We start from the raw sequence: 21,985 nt of genomic DNA, 5'->3' as shown, positions 1-21,985 counted from the left end.
CCAAGATTAATGAGACAACCAATCTCAAGTGAGCAAATCAACGCTGTTAAATTTTATTGTCAAGTGGCAGATTTTTTTAGTGATTACTTACTATATTAGTCGCTAAATTTTAGTGATTAATTTTTAAAAATGCCTTGTTTCATTATTATATTACAAAACACCGCCACACCTCAAAGTTTTGTGTGCAACAAGATATGTTACCAGGGCAAATGTGTATTTTCAATAGAACTTTACTAACTTGAAAATTCTGCTGAAACGGCATCCAGTTTTCATTTTTTACTGGAAAATTTAAAGTTCTAGTTTATATTCTGTTTCCTAGGAGGGTTCACAAAGGATGTCTGAGTTTATACTTCACTTCTGAGCAGAAGTGAAGTATAAACATAGTGACAGTGCCAACGCCCCAAGTGTTGTGTAGCAGTGTGTCCCATTTATAGCATGGGCAGCCAGTGGAAGCTTCACACACAGCATAACAGCTCAGCTTGGCAAGAGGCAGCTGCACACTCAGCTATGATCAATCTTGGATTAAGGCTGTGCCCCTAGAGTTTTATAATGAATTAGCAATTAAAAGCCAATTATGTTTCTTGGCAATAAAAACATAGAAAATATGCTTAGTCACTCTGCAAGAGCCAAATCACAGCTAAGCAACACACGGGACCACAGCCAGTCCAAATTTAATATCTGTTTCTTCATCTGCTTTAGCTAAGAGTCCAAATAAGAGCTGATAATTAAAATGATGTATCAACAAATATATGTCAACAACATTTTAATGTAGCATGCTAAATTCCATAGCATGTAATGTTATCTTGTCTCAACTTTTGTGCATCATTAAATCTACTTAACATTGATGCCACAAAAATCTATGGATAGAAACTTAGCCGACAAAGAGTTAAGCAATTCTTCCTGTACAGCTGGTTTATCTGCTATAAATGATCTATAAACTGTCATTCCAGGTCAATGAGCTGTAAATGTGTGGGTTTTTTCCAAACATATAATTTTGGTTTGATTGTTTACTTTTCTTTACTTTTTATTGTGTGGAACTATGGACATTTGCAGATAGGAGAAGATGAAGAGGAGGGTTGTGAAAAATAATAAGATCAGAAAAAGGAAACAAAAAATCATCAAGCTTTCCCTTTCCTGGCCTTTTTATTCGTTTTTATCCTCCTCTCCCTTCACTCCTTCTTCTATACTTTGAATCGTTTTTTCTAGTAGTCCAAATCCCATTTGGGAATGGGCTGAAAATCTGGCCAATCAGATCAATCAGTGCAATTACTGCCCCCTACTGAACTAAATGCCAATCTATGCCGACTTCAAATCAGACTGGCATGGCTGGTGTAGAACTGAAATTATCAGTTCTACCCCAATTGAATAGAATAGAACTGCACCACAGGGACTAACGCAAAGACGCCAAACACGGGTTTAAATTCAGGTCAGCCCAGGGCCAGGCCCTGCAATACAAAAGCACCTTAAGATGATCAAACTTGTCCTTTAAAAACTCAAAATGTGAGGAGACATTGATTGTTAATCAATAACTGTGCTAAACATCAACTTTTGTTCTACTTCTGTTGTTACAGGAACTTTCTGCATTATCTCCCTCTGTACCTGTGTTGCTGGCATTAACTTTGAGCTTTCCCGTTACCCGCGGTACCTGTACGGCCTTCCTGACGACATTGGCCATGGCTATGGATGGTCTATGTTTTGCGCCTGGGGAGGTCTTGGCCTTACCCTCATCGCTGGTTTCTTCTGCACCCTGGCTCCCTCTGTTCAGCCAATGCCCAGATCCACTTGTCCCAAAGCCCGGCAAGAGAACGGCACCGTCTGCTAAAGCTGGAAAAAGTGAACAGACCAGCTACATCAGTTGATTAAAAAAATAGACAAACTGTCATATCATCTGCCTACTTATCATTGATCAGTTCTGGGTTCAGAGTTTTTAAATTGAGTGTGTGTTTGAAATGGGTATCTTGATAATCTGCTATCCTGATCATACAATGAGAAACTCAAGATCTTAGAAGAAATATTAAAAAAATAATTCTGTCTTTTGTTATTGTGGGACAGATGTGGAAATTGACCTTGGATAGGAAAATATTCCAAGGATTTAAAAAGGATTCAAGGAGAAAGTAACAGACTGATGTGTGGAGCCTGTCACCTGAATTTGGGCTGTAACTGTAAAAATGGACAGTAACAATTTGACAAAGATGTGTTCTCTGTACTTGCCTGGTGTAATGCAGTTGGTTTCTTTAGAATTCTCACAGAAACCGGATTGAACCAGTTCAGGGTTATCTGCTGAGTAAACTTTTCTGTGCACCATGCAAAGTTACATGTAACAAATGAGCAGGATTAAGATACAAACTCTGCTGTTGTTAATTATTGTCTGGAATATTCCAAAAAAGTAACAGGAATTTTCATATTGGATTGCTTTTATTCTGTACAGGTGCATTCCTTTGCCTACAATGATCTTACATGCCATTAAGCATTTTGAACATACAATTTTTACTTAATTTTTTATTGATTCCCTCAAATTGTGAACAAACAGCAGTTTACTGTCAGAGCAAATGTCTTCTGTGCTTTTTTTCATGAGTATGTATGAGTATGAGCATGTTAGAAAGAAGGTGATTTTACAGTCTATACAAAAAAATATTTTTATTTAATAAAGTAGATACATAGATTGAGTATGTAAAAATGTATTTCTTTTAGTCTGAGTTACTGATGAATCAATTTAAAAGGGAGCATATTCACATTAATATGTTGCTGCCCTCAGAAGGAGTGAAAAACATGTAGGTTTTTTTAACTCATGCTTTGGTGTTGATTTCCTGGACAACTGTCCACAATTTCCTCTCTCCATTGTGTTCCATGTCACAAGAAAGCACAAATTTATCCAGCTGACGTATTCTAGACCCAGGAGATCAATGTCATGTATCAGTAAAATCTTTACTCACCTTAGTCACCATCAATGAATTACACAGATTTGTCTGTGGTCAGTGGTATGAGTGCAATTGTTATGTTGATGAGTGCTTGTTAAATGCAGCCACTGGTTTTATACAATATGTTGTCTTAGAAAGCACAAAGCAGCAGCCAGGCCTTACTGACACCAGTATTGTCAGTAAGGCCTTTTTTCCACTGGCATCTCTACAGTGTGGCTCGACTTGGCTCAACTCTACATGGTTTAAGTGGTTTTCCATTACAACAGTTCTAACAGTGAAACTATCATGGTTGGGTGGTACCAGAGTTTGAAATGTAGTGTGGCATGATCTTGTACAAACTGCTGCAGGTGTTGAAGCCATGCATGGTATTGGGGTAGAAGCAGTGGAGCTTGGAGTCCTTAATTTTGACTCTCTCTTAATTTGGAGAGTTACGGAACTCTCCCTTAATTTGGAGAGTCCAAATTAAGGGAAGTGGAGACATACCTCTCATAGAAAGAGCTTCTGGAAACACAAAACATACATAAGGTGTAACTGCAATATATGAAAGAGACTGTGAATAATCCAAGCAGAGCACACATTGATAGCAAGTTAGTATTGCCTTGATTCAAGACACAACACCATAAGTTTCAGAATATCCTTGTTCATTCAAAGTAAGCTCACCACTGAGGGACAAGTTGCATAGAAGAGTCTTTAAGTCACAAAACCATCATCCATTATGGAATACAGTAATGATGTGCTTAAGTTCAATCAACTCTACCTGTTACTGGTTGGTGTCTGTAAATGGCATCTGTTCCGTTGAACCACTCCGGTCGTTGTGGTCCTTGTTGGTCCAGTAATCACTTTACAGGGTTCTAATCATCTTGCTGTGCACTGGTACCTGTAGGCAGCCATCAAGAGAGTCACACATATCGCTGCAAATCAACAAGACAGTGAAAAGTGATTTACATAATAAAAACATAACACAATAAATATACAAAAGAAAAGAAACATATTACATTACAATCAGTAACAGATAATCTTCTGATGCTGCCTTCTTAGCCTGAGTTGATACATTTGGAACTCCTGCAAAGTGAATCATAAAAATGGGACAAGTATTACTTAACTGTTACTACTGGGAATACCTTTATAATCAAGTAAAGTTAAATTGGTACCATACTGAGTAGGTGCCAGTGGAAAAGGGCAATATGGGTAATCTCATATGTGCATTCCATGCGCTCCAGAAAGCAAATCTTGAAAACTGATCAATGCTTTGGAATAGTCAATATTTGAAACATATTTATCAAGTGTTGGATTACTTAAAATTCTATTTGGGAGTAGAGAAATTGGTGTAGTTCCCTGTTAAGGTTTTCATGTGTAATAAATAAATTTGGGTAAGCAATTTAAACACTTAAACTTCTATTGCCCCTCTGAGATTTCTTTAGTCACAGTTCCATGTGGCACATTACTAAGAAAATTTTCTTATAAGGCTAAGACTACCTGGGTTAATGTGAAAATCTTTTAGCCTAGAGGCTCTTGAGTTTACTTAAAAACAAACAACAAAAATGGGGGAAATCTGTCATGGGGTCAATGTAGGGAACATCAACAACTCTTTTCAGAAATGCCGTTTTTGGAAGTCGTGAAAATAATACAGATGCTTGATTTTTTTTCCCCTTTAGCTTTTATTTTCCTAGTACAAAGTAAAAAATGTAAATCATGAATGACTGGTATTAAGTCAGATTTGACTTAATACCAGTCAAACTTGACTGGTATTAAGGAGGAAGCACCTAAGAGCATGGGCATCACAATATTTTAAGGAGCCATTCATTGTTGTGCTCGAGTCCTACAATAGACTTAAGAAGAACACATCCCTTTTGATTTGGTTTGAGATATTCTATTCAACCTCACGCCTAAAGTATTTACATTCTACAGGTGCAATTTGACTTTTAGTTTACTTATGTAAACAGTAAGCAGAACAACACACTTCACAGATTAAATTGTACATTAAAAGTCCCATGTTCAGACATTAATATTTATAAGAACCTGCCATAACTATTTTTTTGCTATCATAGATGCCATCTATAAGGCCTCCCACTCAACATGTCATCAGAACTGATCTAAAAAAAATAATAAAAAGATTCAGCTCTCTTAAAAAAAAAAAAAAAAAAAACAGCATTTACTGTTTGCATCCTGATCACTTGAACATTTGTGTGTCTTAACTTGTTGGATTGTTGTATCAATGTCTGTGTTCCCCAATCTTAGAAAGTATTTTTGTTTATTTTTAAGGATTCATTGAATAAAAGACCCAAGATGTAAAAATTTGAATGACTCATTACTAAAATCTACAAGGGTGGTTTAATTATGAGATGGCTTAAGAGCCATCTATTGAAAGACAAAATAAAAGTAGAAATTGTCTGATTGTGCATCAGTTCAGTCATGTTCTATATTAAAATAAAGTAGAATTGTATTTAGTTCACAGTACCAGTTGTCTTTGTGGGTTTACTGGGAAGAGATCTCACAGCAGAATGTTTCAGGAAGTACATGAAGTGTCATGATGTTGGTTGTTGAAGATGGACCCAAATGCAGAGAAACAAAGGCAGCAGCTGAGTTCTTTGTTGATTTAATGATGAATGGTTGAAATAATGATGTGCACTTACAAAAATACAAAATCCAAAGTTGCAACAAAAATAAATCCAAGAGAACATCAAACCTAGAGACACAAGGAGAAAACAGGGAAGCACAGAGGACTGAGGTAAGTGAACATGAGGATCTGACAAGGAGTGGAAGTGAATGAGAGGCTAAAATACTGGGAGGTAGAGAGCTAGACAAAACCAGGGCTGATGAGCTTAATTGATTGCAGGTGAGAGTGATAAGCAGGAGCCAAGCTGAGGGCAGGGAGAAAATGGCACAGAGAAACTACAAGGATCTACAGGGGAACACAAAAGAGTGGTAGAAGTAACAAGTGAGCTAGGAATAAATCTATTACTGAGAGACACTAAGATAGGGACAGTAAAATAACCAGAAAGCAAAAAGAACATGAGAGGAAAACTGAGGAAACCCAAAATAGAAATAAGGCTGATCTAAAGATAAGAACTAAGGAACACAGAGCTAGAGTAACTAGAAGATCTAAACAAAGAAATAACCTAACTAGAATCACTAAAGAAAGACAGACAAAAAGACTAACTAAACCTAAAGTGGCAAAATAAGAAAACTAGAAACACTACGGGGGACTAGAAGGACTTAATAACTTAACTGGAACCACCATTGAAGGTATACCTATACTCAAACATGTAAGAATAACCAGTGTTGTATAAAGTACTGAAATCTCAGAGTCAAGTAAAAGTATAGGTACCTCTTCAAAATATGACTTTGTTAAAAGTCCAAGTCACTGACTGAAATGTTACTTGAGTTAAAGTCTTAAAGTATCTGAAACTTCTTGTACTTAAGTATGGAAATTGTTGTAAAAATGGATGTACTCAAGTAATGTAATGAAAAGTATAAGTAAAAAGTAAAACAAGGCAAATGCAGTTTGAATGACATTTTTTATATTTTGGTAAACTTGTCAAATACACTTAAAATAATGTACACAACCAAGTGCAGGCAAAATTAAATCTGCTAATAGATTGTTCCAGTTTTAAAGAGTAGCACATGTTAATGGTTTTGAACTTGCATGCCTTTCCTATGTTCGTTAAATTTAGTCTAAATTGCTATCGCTATGGCTTCTGTCCCCCCTTGAACAGAGGAGTCTAGGTAGCCTGCTACAGTCAACATTAGGCCTAAGCTAAATACACCACGTGTGGAACTGAAACAATGCCAAACAAAGCTCATTTATACAGGTAACGTTATGCTCAAGATTTCTCAATAGTGCCTAGTGACCAAGCTATAGTTACCGACACAGGAGGATTATAACCATTTCATAAGAAGTTACCTCGATGTGTTTCTTCAAGTTGGACGGGGAGTTTTTGTAAGATAGAATTTCCACATCTTTGGGCAGGAATAACATACACTGCATGCGGTACGACGAATCTTTAACACCCACGAAAGAGTGTATTGTGTTTAAATAAGGCCATGGGCTCTCATCACCAGCTGGTGGTTCCCCTGGAGCCGTGTCAGACGTAGTTGCAGTCGTTGTGGTCTCCGTCTCCTCCTCCATGTGGCTGCTGCTGATTGCGAGACTTGCTTTGTGTTTAATGGGAGAAGCGAAACAGGTGTATCCTATTGGTGGTGATGAACAAGCCCAGGCAAGCAGGCTACCGAGTTTGTTGCAGTCAATCAGTAGGTGGGGTCAAAATACTTGCGTTTCTCTCTCTCTCTCTCGCTTTTTTGTAACGAGTAACTAAACCACACATTGAAAATGTATCGGAGTAAAAGTACGCAATTAAGTTCGGAAATATAGTGAAGTAAAAGTGAAAGTCATCAAAAATTTTCATACTCGAGGAAAGTATGAAGTACTCCAAAATATACTTAAGTAAAGTAGTGAAGTATTTTTACTTTGTTACTATACAACACTGAGAATAACTGAACCTATGGTGATGAAATAAACATTACTAGTGAGGCTGAAATAAGGAATAACTAAAAGGATAAAATAATAATCTAACTATAACCACTAAAGAAAGCTCGACATGGACTTAGACATACAAGAATAACATAACCTAAGACAACTAAAGAATAAAGCTAACTAGAAACACTATGAAGGTTGAAAATAAGGAAAGCAATAACAATACTAATAACACTCAATACCTCAAATAATAAAATCAAAAGGACCATGAAGGCCAAACCTAAAGAAAACTAAGACATAATGATAAATAAGGTCAAAACCAAGTCCAAAAACCCAGAGTCTTGACATGATGCAGTTTCAGTCTCATCCATAAGAAATAAAAACATGAGAACAAATTACAGCACACATGTTTGATTATTCCCTCCCCAATTCTGATATCTGCTACACATATTGGCAACCTGACAGATCCGTACATTCTTTGAGTAGAAATGTCATAAACAATGGTGTCAACACGTTAGGAAAACGTTGCTCTAACCCACTGGTGGGTAACTCCAGGCCTGGAGGGCCGGTCTCCTGCAACTTTTAGATGCATCTCTACTTCAACACACCTGAGTCAAATAATGAGGTCATTGGCAGAACTATGGAGAACTTGACTGCATTTAGGAGGTGATTCAGCTATTGGATTCATGTGTATTGGACCAGGGAGACATCTAAGTTGCAGGACACCAGCCCTCGAGGACCAAGATTGCCTACCCCTGCTCTAACCTGACCTCTTGTAACAAGTGATCTAGCATGTTACTATTTATAATCCACTAATCAAATTAAAGTTACTCCAAGTCACTGTGTTACTATATTTTCATTTTATTTAATAAAAACATATTGTTTTTCTCTTTTTCCTTGGAGAGTTATGTCTCATGTGTAACACCAGTGACACAAAAATGAACAGTAGAGGGACAAGAGAGATGCACATCTTCCAGCTGTTACGACTGACTCAAGGTCATAACAAAAACAAAAGACCATGCAGGAGTTAAAGTTCAGAAAAAGGAGTATTTATTAACAAAAACAACAATGGATTGTGGATGTCAGTATCAGTGGTGTAATGCAAATGCTGGGATGTGTTGTATGAGCGCATATGGAAGTGTTGAGGTGCAAAAGGAGGGGAGCTGAGGCCAACAACAGCGCACCACAAGCGTCAAGAGCAGGCAGAGTGGACACCAAAGGAGACACAGAAGTGGAGACAGCCAGGCTTAAATACTCTGTGCTCCAAATCAACCGGACCAGCAACACCTGCAAAGGGGAAGAGCACAAACAGACAAAAGCACCTGCAACCCAGTCCACAAGGCCTAGGGCCGTAACACTAGCTGATGGATTTTTCATTGAGTAATCACTTAGACTTAGACTTAGACTGACTTTATTGTCATTTTGCATGCACAGGGTGTATACAGAACAAAATTTCGTTGCATACGGCTCAGGACAATGTTTTGAGCTTCCAATGTTGTGAGGTTACTCCAGAATAAAATAAAATATAGTATAAAATATGAATATAAATCTAAATATAAAATATAAAGTGCAGGAATGACAGTAAAATATAAGTTATTTAGCTCTGTACATGTGCAAGGTATAAAGTGGAGACCAGTTTTTGAGTGCAGTCCAGTTAAGAGTTCAGCAGTCTGATAGCAAGTGGGAAAAAGCTGTTTCGGAACCTGGTGGACCTGCACCGGATGCTGCGGAACCTCTTTCCAGAGGGCAGCAGGGAGAACAGTCCATGGTGGGGGTGTGAGGGGTCACTGATGATGTTTCGGCCTCGGGACACGCAGCGCTGGGATGAAATGTCCTGAATGGAGGGAAGGGGGGCCCCGATGATCCTCTCTGCTGTCCGCACCACTCTCCTCACGTTCTTCCAGTCGGAGGCGCTGCAGCCTCCACACCACACAGAGAGGCAGCTGGTCAGAATGCTCTCTATGGTGCTTCTGTAGAACGTCTTGAGGATGGGCGGGGGCAGGTGTGCTCTTCTCATCCTCCGCAGGAAATATAAACGTTTCTGTGCCCTCTTGACCAGAGACGTGGTGTTCCCAGTCCAGGTGAGGTCGTTAGTGATGTGCACCCCCAGGAATTTGGTGCTGCTGACCACCTCCACAGCCGAGCTGTTGATGAGCAGTGGAGCGTGGCTGGGCCGGTTCTTCCTGAAGTCGACGATCATCTCCTTCGTCTTGTCAACGTTCAGGATCAGGCTGTTGTCTCTGCACCAGTCCACCAGCTGCTCCACCTCCTCTCTGTAGTCCAGGTCGTTGTCGTCTCTGATGAGGCCCACCACCATTGTGTCGTCCGCGAACTTCACGATGTGGTTGGTGGCGAACCTGGGGACGCAGTCGTGTGTCATCAGAGTGAACAGCAGAGGGCTCAGGACGCAGCCCTGAGGGGAGCCTGTGCTAAGGTGATGACATCGGAGGTGTGTTGTCCGATCCGGACTGACTGAGGTCTGTCGGTGAGGAAGTCTAGCAGCCAGTTGCGCAGGGGGGTGCTGAAGCCCAGGTGTCCCAGTTTTTCTGCCAGATGCTGTGGGATGATTGTGTTGAACGCTGAGCTGAAGTCCAGGAACAACATCCGCACACGAGTGTTCTTCTCCTCCAGGTGAGCCAGGCTCAGGTGTAGGGCGGAGGAGATAGCGTCCTCAGTGGAGCGGTTTCGGCGGTAGGCAAACTGGAACGGGTCGAATGTGGAGGGGAGTCTGGAGACGATGTGTTCTTTTACCAGCCTTTCAAAGCACTTCATCATGATGGGAGTCAGTGCCACAGGCCGGTAATCGTTGAAAGAGGTGACTTGAGGTTTCTTTGGCACTGGAATGATGGAGGCAGTTTTGAGACAGGCTGGCACTGTGGCTTGGTCCAGTGAGGTGTTAAAAATGTCTGTTAGGACACCAGCCAGCTGACCTGCGCATTCCCTGAACACCCGCCCAGGTATGTTGTCGGGGCCTGGGGCCTTCCGTGGGTTGACTCTTTTCAGAGTCTTCAACACATCGGCTGTGTCCAGGCAGAGTGCCTCCTCTTCCTGGTGGGGAACAGTTTTCTTTGCCGGAGTACTGTTCAGTGCCTCGAACCTCCCAAAGAAGTTATTGAGTCCATTTAGAAAGTCAGCATCAATTTCCCCCACTGGGGGGGAGGATGGATTGTAGTCTATGATCGCCTTTATGCCTTGCCACATACTTCTGGTGTTGCTGGTGTCGTGGAAGAACTCCTGTATTTTTCGACTGTAGGTTCGCTTTGCTAACCTGATAGCACGGTTCAAGTTGGCTCTCGCTGTCCTCAGTGCCTCCTTGTCGCCAGACTTGAAGGCTGAGTTCCGTGCTTTTAGCATGTCAAGTACCTCCTTAGTCATCCAGGGTTTTTGGTTGGCCCGGGTGATAATGTTCTTAGTGATGCTGACGTCCTCTGTGCACTTGTTGATGCAGGCTGACACAGTCATGGCGTACTCATCGATGTTGATCTGGTCGTTGTAAGTGGCTGCTGCCTTGAACATCTCCCAGTCAGAGCACTCAAAACAGTCCTGAAGTGCCTCCATGGCCCCCTCAGTCCACTTTCTCACCTGCTTCACTGTAGGTTTTGTTCTGATCAGCAGGGGCTTGTATGCAGGAATTAGCATAACAGATAGGTGGTCTGAAGAGCCAAGGTGGGGGCGGGGGGCTGCTCTGAATGCTTCTTTGATGTTGGTGTAGGCCAAGTCTAGAATATTCACTCCCCTGGTTGGGAAATCCACATACTGGTTGGCCTGGTTAAAATCCCCAGCAATGATGAAAACGCCCTCTGTGTGTGAGGATTGCAAATCACTGATGGTCCGGTAGAGAACACTCATAGCCTCTTTAGTGTTAGCACTGGGGGGCACATATACGGCAGTGATGCTAACCACAGTAAACTCCCTGGGCAGGTAGAATGGTCTGCAGTTAACAGTCAGAAGCTCGATGTCCGGGGAGCAGTAACTGGCGACAGTCATGGCATTTTTACACCAGTCGTTATTGATGTAAATACACAGCCCCCCTCCTCGGGTTTTACCGCTGAGACCGCTGCTCCTGTCTGCGCGGAATGTAGCGAGCCCCTCCAGGCTAACAACGTTGTCCGGTATGGACGAGTTGAGCCATGTCTCCGTCAGAATGAGAGCGCAGCAGTTCCTCAACTCTCTCTTTGAAGACAGTTCTAGTTGCAGATGGTCTATTTTGTTGTCCAGAGAGCAGACGTTGGAGAGGAAGATGGACGGAAGCGGCGATCTGTGGGGGTTAGCGTTTAGCTTAGCTGTTAGTCCACTTCGACAGCCGCGCTTCCGCTGCCGGTCGCACCGCCTTCGCTTTCTCCTCCTCCGGCTAGTGCTGCTAGGCGAGTCCGCTGCGCCGTGGGCCGCTGGGTCTTGCCTCCGTAGCACTCCGAGATCACGTAAACACTCCAGAGTAGTCGTATTTATGAGTCCGAAATCACTTGATGATTGTAATTCCAGCTCACTTTATCATTTGCCTCACAACAAGCAAGATAAATGCTCTGGTAGCACATACAAGCTAGCTACCAGACTCTGATATATTTCATTGCTCAAAATACATTTGATTATTCGAAAGAAATGCATTTACATAAGTTGACTGGCAATTGACCTGGTTCTGCCTCTTTCTAAAGTATAAAACAGATAGTAAAATAGAACTCAGCAGTTTTACACTCAATACAGCAGTTTGACCAACAAACGTAAAGTCTAAAAAACTGTTTTGTTCTTCTTGAACAACTCTCTACATCAATGCAACAGTTTGCCCTACAAAAATAAATAAAAGCGTCGTTGGGCGACCCTAGCTCAGCGCCGCTCTGGCCTATTGGCGACCACGGGGGTTCCAGTACCGCCACCCGCTCGCCACTGCAGACGCTCTCGCGCAGTTCCCGCGCCCGTCCGCCAGGCGACACACGTCGATGCGTTCGGCAGCGCTCCCCGACAACATACAAAAAATCTGGTGCAGATCAGCAAAATAAATGAGTCTGGCTGCCCTCAGTCTAATAATGACTGAGAGGATTCTCAGTTTCTCTGTCTCCATGTTGTTAAGACACCGGATGGTGAGGAGGAAGGGGCGGAATCTGCGCCTTCTGTCACATTATAGGCAAGAATATATTTTTTCCCAACATACACTTGTTTGGTACAAATCCACTCTCTCTCTCACTCTCAATACAAACTTAGGTCTGATGTTGAAGTAAAAAAAAAACTGTTTCTATTTATTTTTTCTTAATTGTCTTCGCAATAGCGGCCAAAAAAAAATTAAAATAAAAATAACATTTAAAAAAAACCTCCTCGCCCCTAAACACAGAAATGGTTCGGCTGAAGAGAAAACTTCCGACTTTAATTTTATCAGGTTGCCCCAGTGCTGGACTAAATGCCTAGTTCGCTACAGGCAACTTGAGTCAGTCCCACCGACAGATATAAATAATGTCTGCCTCAGTGTTGTATAGTAACGAAGTAAAAATACTTCACTACTTTACTTAAGTATATTTTGGAGTACTTCATACTTTCCTGGAGTATGAAAATTTTTGATGACTTTCACTTTTACTTCACTATATTTCCGAACTTAATTGCGTACTTTTACTCCGATACATTTTCAATGTGTGGTTTAGTTACTCGTTACAAAAAAGCGAGAGAGAGAAACAAAGTGTTTTGACCCACCTACTGATTAGCAAGTAGCAAGTAGGCTACCGAACAAAGTCCGTAGCCTGCTTGCCTGGGCTTGTTCATCACCTCCAATAGGATACACCTTCTTCTTCTTCTTTTCTATTATGGCGGATCACAAGCAACTTTAAGGTGCATACCGCCACCTACTGTACATGAGTGTGTAGAAGCATTACTTCATATCTATTAAATTCTACTTTTTAATTTTGTAGTCTAAAGATAAATAAACAATGCTTTCCTTAATTTGTGAATATCTGTTATGTTTCCTTCATTTCCTAATATACCTTTAAGATTCCATTCATGCCCTATATTTCTAACTATTCTCTTTAATTCTTCCCTTTCGAGTTCATATGACTTACAGTTCATCAATACGTGTTCTACATTTTCTTTCTCTCCACATCTCTCACATTTATCATTAGTTTTCCTCCCTATTGTATAAAGCATGTCATTTAAGTAGGTATGACCTACTCTTAATCTACTAATTATTATTTCTTCTCTTCTGTTTCTTTCATTAATGCTTCGAATTTGAACTGACTTTTGTACTTCATATAATCTTCTTCCTTTCTTATCTTCATTCCACATTTTTTGCCATTTCTTGATTTCTTTACTTTTAATTAGGATACACCTGTTTCGCTTCTCCCATTAAACACAAAGCAAGTCTCGCAATCAGTAGCAGTCACATGGAAATTCTATCTTACAAAAACTCCCCGTCCAACTTGAAGAAACACATCGAGGTAACTTATGAAATGGTTATAATCCTCCTGTTTCAGTAACTATAGCTTGGTCACTAGGCACTACTGTATTGTGAAATCTTGACCATAAATGAACTTTGTTTGGCATTGTTTCAGTTCCACACGTGGTGTATTTAGCTTAGGCCTAATGTTGACTGTAGCAGGCTACCTAGACTCCTCTGTTCAAGGGGGACAGAAGCCATAGCGATAGCAATTTAGACTAAATTTAACGAATATAGGAAAGGCATGCAAGTTCAAAACCAGGTTTACAGATGCCAATAAGCTGCATTTCCCTCCCAATTCTTTTTTTCTTTTGCATAATGACCAGTTGTGTGCACCACCTACTGACTGTAGCATTGACTGATTCACTGATTTGTGAAGTAGAGTAATCGTAACAGCTCTTTTTCTTCATGTTGGCCGCATTTTCTGTACTATTTATTTTTCTCATTTTCAGCACTGACCTTACTTGAAGGGAAAACTTGAGGCTTACAAAAACTTTGTATTTTCTGTCCTGGAGGGTATACTAAGAAGCTGGTTCAGTTGTAAAGCAGGTTAAGTTAACCTTGTGCTATAGGTAAAACACCTAATTTTCTTAACTAAATGATGCCTGCAGGTATATCTATTAGCAGGTTTAATTTTGCCTGCACTTGGTTGGGTACATTATTTTAAGTGTATTTGACAAGTTTACCAAAATATAAAAAAAGTCATTCAAACTGCATTTGCTTTGTTTTACTTTTTACTTGTACTTTTCATTACATTACTTGAGTACATCCATTTTTACAGTAATTTCCATACTTAAGTACAAGAAGTTTCAGATACTTTAAGACTTTAACTCAAGTAACATTTCAGTCAGTGACTTCGACTTTTACCAAAGTCATATTTTGGAGAGGTACTTGTACTTTTACTTGACTCTGAGATTTCAGTACTTTATACAACACTGGTCTGCCTTTATATCAGTTATCCTGATATAAAGACAGACATTCTTATTTCATATATCCTGGTATAAAGAAACCTTCGCACCCTGCAGACGGGATCTGGGCTGGAGGTGAGCGGCTGTGGATAGAAGTTACTGTAGACCCTCAATCTGCTAAAGAAAAGCTTCGGCCCATAGCATTTGTGTTGGAAACGGGTTTTGGCTCTTTGTGGGGATTTCCTGTTTGTCTGCTGCTTCCCTCGTCATTCACTAGATGGTGCCAAGAGGCTGCATTTACCTTGATGAGTGCCTGCTGTCTGGTTTCAGCACCGTAGTACGGTGGCCCTGAGGTGCAAAGCACAACAACATTAACGAAGCACAATTACAAATTCAAAAACACAACAACATTAACGAAAACACAACAACATTAACGAAAACACAACGACATTAATGAAAACACAACGGAAAAGGTATGTCCCAGTGGGAGACCTAAGAAATCGCTGATTGGACTACAGCTCGTTTTACTTTTGAACCGGAAGTTATTCTGGCTACAACGTGTTTTTTAATAACATGAATGTTCTCGGTGATCCAAACCTTACTACTGCTATTCGACAGTCTTTTGACTCAGGACATACATATGAGGTGATACTGGACATGCTTCGGACCAACCACAAAGTGTCAGTTAGTATGCGTTCACTAAATACTTATTTAAAAGAAGCGGGGCTACATAGAAGAGGCAACTACTCTCCACTTCGGGAAGTGAGGCGTGCCATTACGGCCGAGCTGAGAGGGCCAGGGCAATTATTTGGCTATCGGACCATGTGGCAAGTTCTCAAACAAAAACACAACCTGTGTGTCAAACGTGATGTTGTAATGAGACTGCTGAGGCAGCTGAACCCTCAAGGCATCGCTCTGAGGACTCGCAGGAGATTTACAAGGCGCACCTATCACTCTATGGGGCCCAATTACATATGGCATGTAGACGGCTACGACAAACTGAAGCCATTCGGCTTGGCCATCTCAGGATGCATTGATGGATTTTCGAGAAGAATGATGTGGCTTGTTTGTGGGGCAACAAACAACAATCCTTCTGTCATTGCCCAGCATTATATAAACTGTGTCAAGAGTCTTGGAGTGATACCAATGAGACTACGAACAGACCTCGGCACAGAGAACGGGACTGTGGCAGCAATACAGTGTACCCTCCGCCATGCGCATACGGATTATTATGCTGGGTCATCAAGCCACAGTTACGGATCATCCACAGGGAATCAACGCATCGAGTCATGGTGGTCTTTTTTCAGAAGGGGAAGGTGGGTACATATCTGTGTTTTTCAGATGTCAAGTACAGCGAAAGCTGATCACGGTCTGAAATCCGTGGAAGCATACAGTCTGAGTTTAAAAAGGATTTGTAAAGTAGGTCCAAACTCTTCGTGTGAAAAACAAGGTTCTGGTGACTTTAGTAACATACACTACACGTAAGCTCTATGTTAGTTAAGCAAATTTTGCAGGTTCTGCAGTAAGTACTACAATACATATTTGTGATATTAATTTTAGTATTACACACAGGTGGGTAGAGTACTCAAAAATCGTTATGGAGTAATAGACGTTACATACTTTTACTGTTTATAAATAAAGGATGAGGTGAAAGTTACTTCTAAGCTTGTGGTTTGTTTATTGTTGTCATGGCATCTCCATAGGAAGTGCCTATGGAGTTGGCAGTCACATAGCTGTCGTTTTGCCAGTTAACATGCCATATTGAATTAGTTTCAAACATTTATTTTCATAAGGCTTTAGCAAATATTTTGTTTCCAAATTAGAATTTTTCATTGTTTGGTTACAGATGCTATACAAATTTTTAGTTTGTACGTGGAAAATTAGGATGCGATATTCCGTTTGACATAGATTTAGAGCATGCTTTCAATGTTATGGACATGGAGAAAGACAGACAATCTTTTAATCATTTTAATATGAAGAAGAACAGAACCGTTTCTAATTCAATGTATCCTCAGGTCTCAGTTTTGGATGGACTTGTTTGGAGATTTAAGAGACTCCAGAAACTTCAACGGAAGCGTTGAGCACCAGTGCTTGCTCAGATTCTGCTTCACCAGAGTTCTGCAGAAAGACCTGGATGAATGCAAAAATCTCTGGAATAACCACAGGATCCGGCCAAGCAGACTTGCATCATGTCCTGGGGGGATTCCAAACGAACATTATCTCTTGCCTCACAGGTAATTGACATCTTCACAAATAGAAATAATGCTTGACATTACATAATAATGCAGAAGTGCTGTTAGCACAAGTTAGGACATCTATTATCTATGTACAAGTAACCTATAGCTGTTAATGTATAGTGTATCACAAAAGTAAGTACACCCCTCACATTTCTGCAGGTATTCAAGTATATGGGATGACACCAACAAAATGACACTTTGACACAATGAAAAGTAGTCTGATTACAGCTTATATAACAGTGTAAATTTATTCTTCCCACAAAATAACTCTATGTAAAGGCATTGATGTCTAAACCACCAGCAACAAAAGTGAGTACACCCCTAAAAGGTCCCTAAGAGTACTCACCAAACGCCGCACACTACATCAAATTAGTCTGCATGGCTGTCACCCCAGAAGGAAGCCTCTTCTTAAGTCCGTACACAAGAAAGCCCGCAAACAGTTTGCTGAAGACATATCAACAAAGGACATGGATTATTGGAACCAGGTCTTATGGTCTGATGAGACCAAAATTAATTTGTTTGGTTCAGATGGTCTCCAGCATGTGTGGCAGCTGTCAGGTGAGGAGTACAAAGAGAAGTGTGTGATGCCTACAGTCAAGCATGGTGGTGGGAATGCCATGGTCTCGGGCTGCAGGAGTGTAGCAGGTGTTGGGGAGTTACATTTCATGAACCCGAATATGTACTGTGAAATACTGAAGCAGAGCATGATCCCTTCCCTCTGGAAACTGGGTCACAGAGCAGCGTTCCAGCATGATAAAGCCCCCAAACACACCTCTAAGATGACCACTGCTTTACTGAAGAGGCTGAGGGAGAAGTTGATGGACTTGCCAAGCATGTCTCCAGACCTAAACCCAATAAAACATCTTTGACATGTCCTCCAAGCCTAGGAGAGTTAAGGCAGTTTTGGTAAATAATGGTGGCCACACAAAATATTGACACTATAGAAATCTTCACTAAGGGGTGTACTCACATTAGTTGCCATTAGTTTAGACATTAATGGCTGTATATAGTTAGTTTGCGGGAAGAATAAATTTACATTCTTATATAAGCTGCACTCAGACTACTTTTCATTGTGTCAAAGTGTCATTTTGTCAGTGTTATCCCATGAAAATATATACTTAAATATCTGCAGAAATGTGAGGGGTGTACTCACTTTGTGATACACTGTATAAGCTGTCAATGATAGTGCTCACTTATACTGTGTCACATAGCCAGCAACCCCCCCCCCCAAAAAAAACTTGTACAATTACAAGTACTTGTACTAAATATATAAAATATCTGTCACAATTCTATTACTAATTATATTCTGACTTTGCAGATATGGTTCAAGAGATTGTGGATTTCCTGTTGAGGACAGTGATCTGGATGTTTTCCCAGAAGCAAGTCAGGTGACAGAGTTGTGTGGTGATAAAGACATCGAGGAATACCTACAGCAAATCATGCAACAACATGGACAACAGCAGTCACAAAACTGGGAGTCAGCTATGGAACTGTATTTATTCCTCAAACACATAGCAAGGCTGTAGACACAAACAACCTGAATAAATTTTTTTTAATATATTTTGTGTCCTGTTCATTTTACTCAAATGAAAACTCATTGTTATGGTAAGAACATATAACATAAAATATTATCTATTTTTAGATATTTTCATATGATAGCAAAATCATATGAAATCATGCTGATAACTATGAATAAACTGCCACTTTAGAAGGATAGCCCATCTAAAGTGGCAGTTTATTGTGATAAACTGCCACTGATTCAACAAGTCAACAATCCCTTTGGGCAAATTCTGTTATTTGAGACTGGTGTATATCTGGTTTAGGCTCACGATACGGGCATTTGTCAAAGCTCTACAATATAAAATTTTGTATCATTTTAAAAGGGAATACACTCGGCTTTCATTTAAGCCAAGCTTCGAATCTGACCAACTCAGAGGTCACCACAGCTTGTTAAACAGAAATAACACAAACTCTTTTTGCCTTACCAAGAAACATTGTTTTTAGTCTAGTGGTATCCAGGGACACAAGAGTTGACAACTGAAATACTCAGACTAAGAAATCTGGAAATGTATACCATATACTGTTTTTTAGATTAGCCTACCATTATATAATCCATAATAACCACATAAAAACATGACTGCATGGTAGTATAGATTTGGTACATTTCAGGATTTCTTAGTCTGAGTATTTCAGTTGTCAACTCTTGTGTCCCTGGATACCATTGGATTACAAACAATGTTTCTTGGTTAGGCGAAAAGGATTCATGTTATTTTGTTTTAACAAACTCTGGTGACCTGAGTTGGTCAGATTCAAAACTTGGCTTAAATGAAAGCCGGGTGTATCCCCTTTTAAGATGATACAAAAAACTATATTATGGACATATTACAAATGCCCGGACCGTGAGCCTAAACCAGACATACACCGCTCTAAAAAAAAATACAGAATTTGCCCTAACGGATTGTTGACTTCAGGAGCTGATGTCCCTTTCAAAGCTATCACTTTGAAAAGGACATCATATTATCTAATCTTTTCAGAAATTATGGCAAGGCTTTGCCACCCAGAAATGGAGAACAACATGGACCCATGGAGCAACCATCACAAAATTAGCTGAATGCCAACAGCATTAGAACAAGACTGCCAAGAAATCTCTTCTTTCAGTTTCAGTAGCATCCAAATCCCAGAGCATTTTGTATTCCAAAGTCCATGTTAGCCCTAAAAGCAGCGTAAGATTCCAAAAGTGGCAGTTTCAGTGTATTTGCACAGGTGTTTGCAACAGGAAAGGGTGAATCACTCAAAAACTCAAGATGTGGGGATGGCATCATGCCTGCTGGTGGAATCGCTGTCAGACCTGTAGCAAACATCAGGACTTCCTCTAGAGATACAGCAGTGTTTTTCTCTGAAAAATTAAAAACAATGTAGTTAATAGATAATGCATTGCACAAATGATTTATTTTTATGTATGCTTTCCTCCTAATACAAAGGAAAAAAAACAATTTTAGAATAAAACACAATCCGTCCTTACTAACCTTCGCAATCAAGCAAATAATCTGCCCAGAAGACGATAGTTTTGCCCTCCTTTTGCCGCCTATTGGTTCCTACTGGGCTGAGATCTGGTTTGAACATGGTCTCCAAGTCTGAAGCAGTCAGGGCCTTGGCAGAGAAACATAGGACTGGGGACAGGACACTGGAATGCTGTTGCAGTGCAGAGAAAAAACCTAGACTTGCCAGTCCATCTTTGAATCTGTTAAGGATAAAAACATACGCACTGCACTTTATTCATAGCATAGATATGAAGTATTCTAAGTCCTGTGTAAATGTGAACCACATTGTAGTACAATATGTCTAAAAAGAAAAGAAAATTAAATATACAAAGTAAAGCTAACCTTTCACAGTGCTCAAAAATCATCATTAAAAGTAAAAATGTATCATTTCAAACTTTAAAAAAAGATGTTTTCACTGTGCAAAAAAAACAAAATTGTGTCATGCAACAGTATATTTTTAGAAATCACATTGAAAAATTATTCATGTGCCATACCTATGATTAATCTGACAATGATTAAAAAAATATATATATATATTTATGATGACAAAAGAAGATTATACCTATTGTACATAAAATTCTGAATGGATGATAAAAGTGGTGAAACTCAGAATTTGGAAAGTATTGCTCAATATATTACAACATTTCACATAATTTTTCAGAAGGACACACAAAGATGTTACCAACCAAAGATAAAAAACAAAATCAATTAAGGAAAGAAGCTTGTTAAATTTGATATCTGATCAAGTAATTTCATATCTATAATTTGATCACATATTTTTATATCCAATTAATTTTTCATAGTAAATTACAAAGTCATGATATCAGTGGCAGGTGTGAACAACTGGAAATATGTCATTGATCTTGATTATTGAGCATCGAACTTTAGAATAGTTTTAAAATCTTTATAACATAATATAATATTAATAGCTCACTGTTTAGTAATTACCGTTGAATGGCACTGTGGTTTCTGTCAAGGATGTACCATCTGAGATACTCCTCTACAAAAGTTTTCTTCTCAAAAGTCTTCACACTTCTGAAGCAACCAGCAGTTTGGAACATCCCGCTGTTTTGAAAAATTATATTTAGCAGAGATTCATCTGATTCAGCTTCCAGGACCTATAAAACAAGCAGTTTATTATAAGAAGAAGTACAGAACTATCAATTTGACAACTTCTTCATTATGAATACAAAAATAGCATAAACATTTTGTGCATTTGTGATTTCACATTTCTTGAGATAGGCTGAAATCAGGCCTTTCAAAACAAAAGGATTTGTCAAGCTTTGAGAAAACGAAATTACTATTTTGTTATAATAATTTCCTAATCTTAATCTGAACGTGAAAATAATCTCCAGTTGGCATACAATAAATCTATTTCCTAGGTCATTTCCTACCTGCTTTAGAACTTTCCCTATCTCCTCATCTTGAACATCTTCAACAGTGGCGCTGAAACTTGGATTCCCTATCTGTCAGGAAGCGGTGCGGTGTTGGTGGTGAGGCAGACGCTGTAGACCCAGGATGTGGTAACTTAATGGTTTTAATGGTGAATGTCTAGCAAAACACAGTCCAAAATAACGGGCAGCACGGCCGAGCGGAAACCAGGGCTCGACGCCGGTAGCAACCGTAAAAAGGAATCCACAACGGAACAACACGAACGCACATTAGACGAGGACCCGACAAAGAACAGACACACAGGTGACACTAAATACACTGGGGGTAATCAGGGAACAAGAAACACCTGGGAACTAATCAAGGGGAGGACAGGACAAGGAAAACTCTAAATAAATACACAGACAACACAGAACATGACACTATCATGTAGTTGACCAGGTTCTTTGAGAGAAAATGTGGTGCCGGTCCCCCATGTACAATCGATACAGCAATCATCTTTCCTGCTAAAAAATACTCATCTTTCCTGGCAGCTGTTGTACAGAGCAAATTATTACTGTGGGTAATTAAATCCTAGATCTGTTTATGACAGACACATAAGCACAT

At 39.9% G+C, this 21,985-nt stretch overlaps 1 protein-coding gene and 2 long non-coding RNA genes across 4 annotated transcripts in view; 2 read left to right on the top strand and 1 right to left on the bottom strand.

The window, feature by feature from the left end:
* Positions 1-5,206, top strand: part of tmem178bb (transmembrane protein 178Bb) — a 61,103-nt gene extending 55,897 nt beyond the window's left edge. For both annotated transcript variants that reach the window (XM_028043882.1, XM_028043884.1), the window contains exon 5: positions 1,572-5,206. In XM_028043882.1, coding sequence (XP_027899683.1) covers positions 1,572-1,822 — 251 coding nt within the window. In that variant the 3' untranslated portion in view covers positions 1,823-5,206. The remainder of the gene's footprint in view (positions 1-1,571) is intronic.
* An 11,212-nt stretch (positions 5,207-16,418) lies between these two features.
* Positions 16,419-18,504, top strand: LOC114160824 (uncharacterized). Its single transcript, XR_003598870.1, has 2 exons — positions 16,419-16,946; positions 18,268-18,504. It is a non-coding gene; the product is annotated as an uncharacterized LOC114160824 (long non-coding RNA).
* A 254-nt stretch (positions 18,505-18,758) lies between these two features.
* LOC114160823 (uncharacterized) lies at positions 18,759-21,248 on the bottom strand. Its single transcript, XR_003598869.1, has 3 exons — positions 20,939-21,248; positions 19,976-20,190; positions 18,759-19,845 (listed from the first exon to the last, which is right to left on the bottom strand). It is a non-coding gene; the product is annotated as an uncharacterized LOC114160823 (long non-coding RNA).
* Positions 21,249-21,985: the final 737 nt, after the last annotated feature.

This window comes from Xiphophorus couchianus, chromosome 17 (assembly GCF_001444195.1).
Source record: "Xiphophorus couchianus chromosome 17, X_couchianus-1.0, whole genome shotgun sequence".
Taxonomy (NCBI): domain Eukaryota; kingdom Metazoa; phylum Chordata; class Actinopteri; order Cyprinodontiformes; family Poeciliidae; genus Xiphophorus; species Xiphophorus couchianus.
This window is presented reverse-complemented; position numbering and strand designations above follow the sequence as displayed.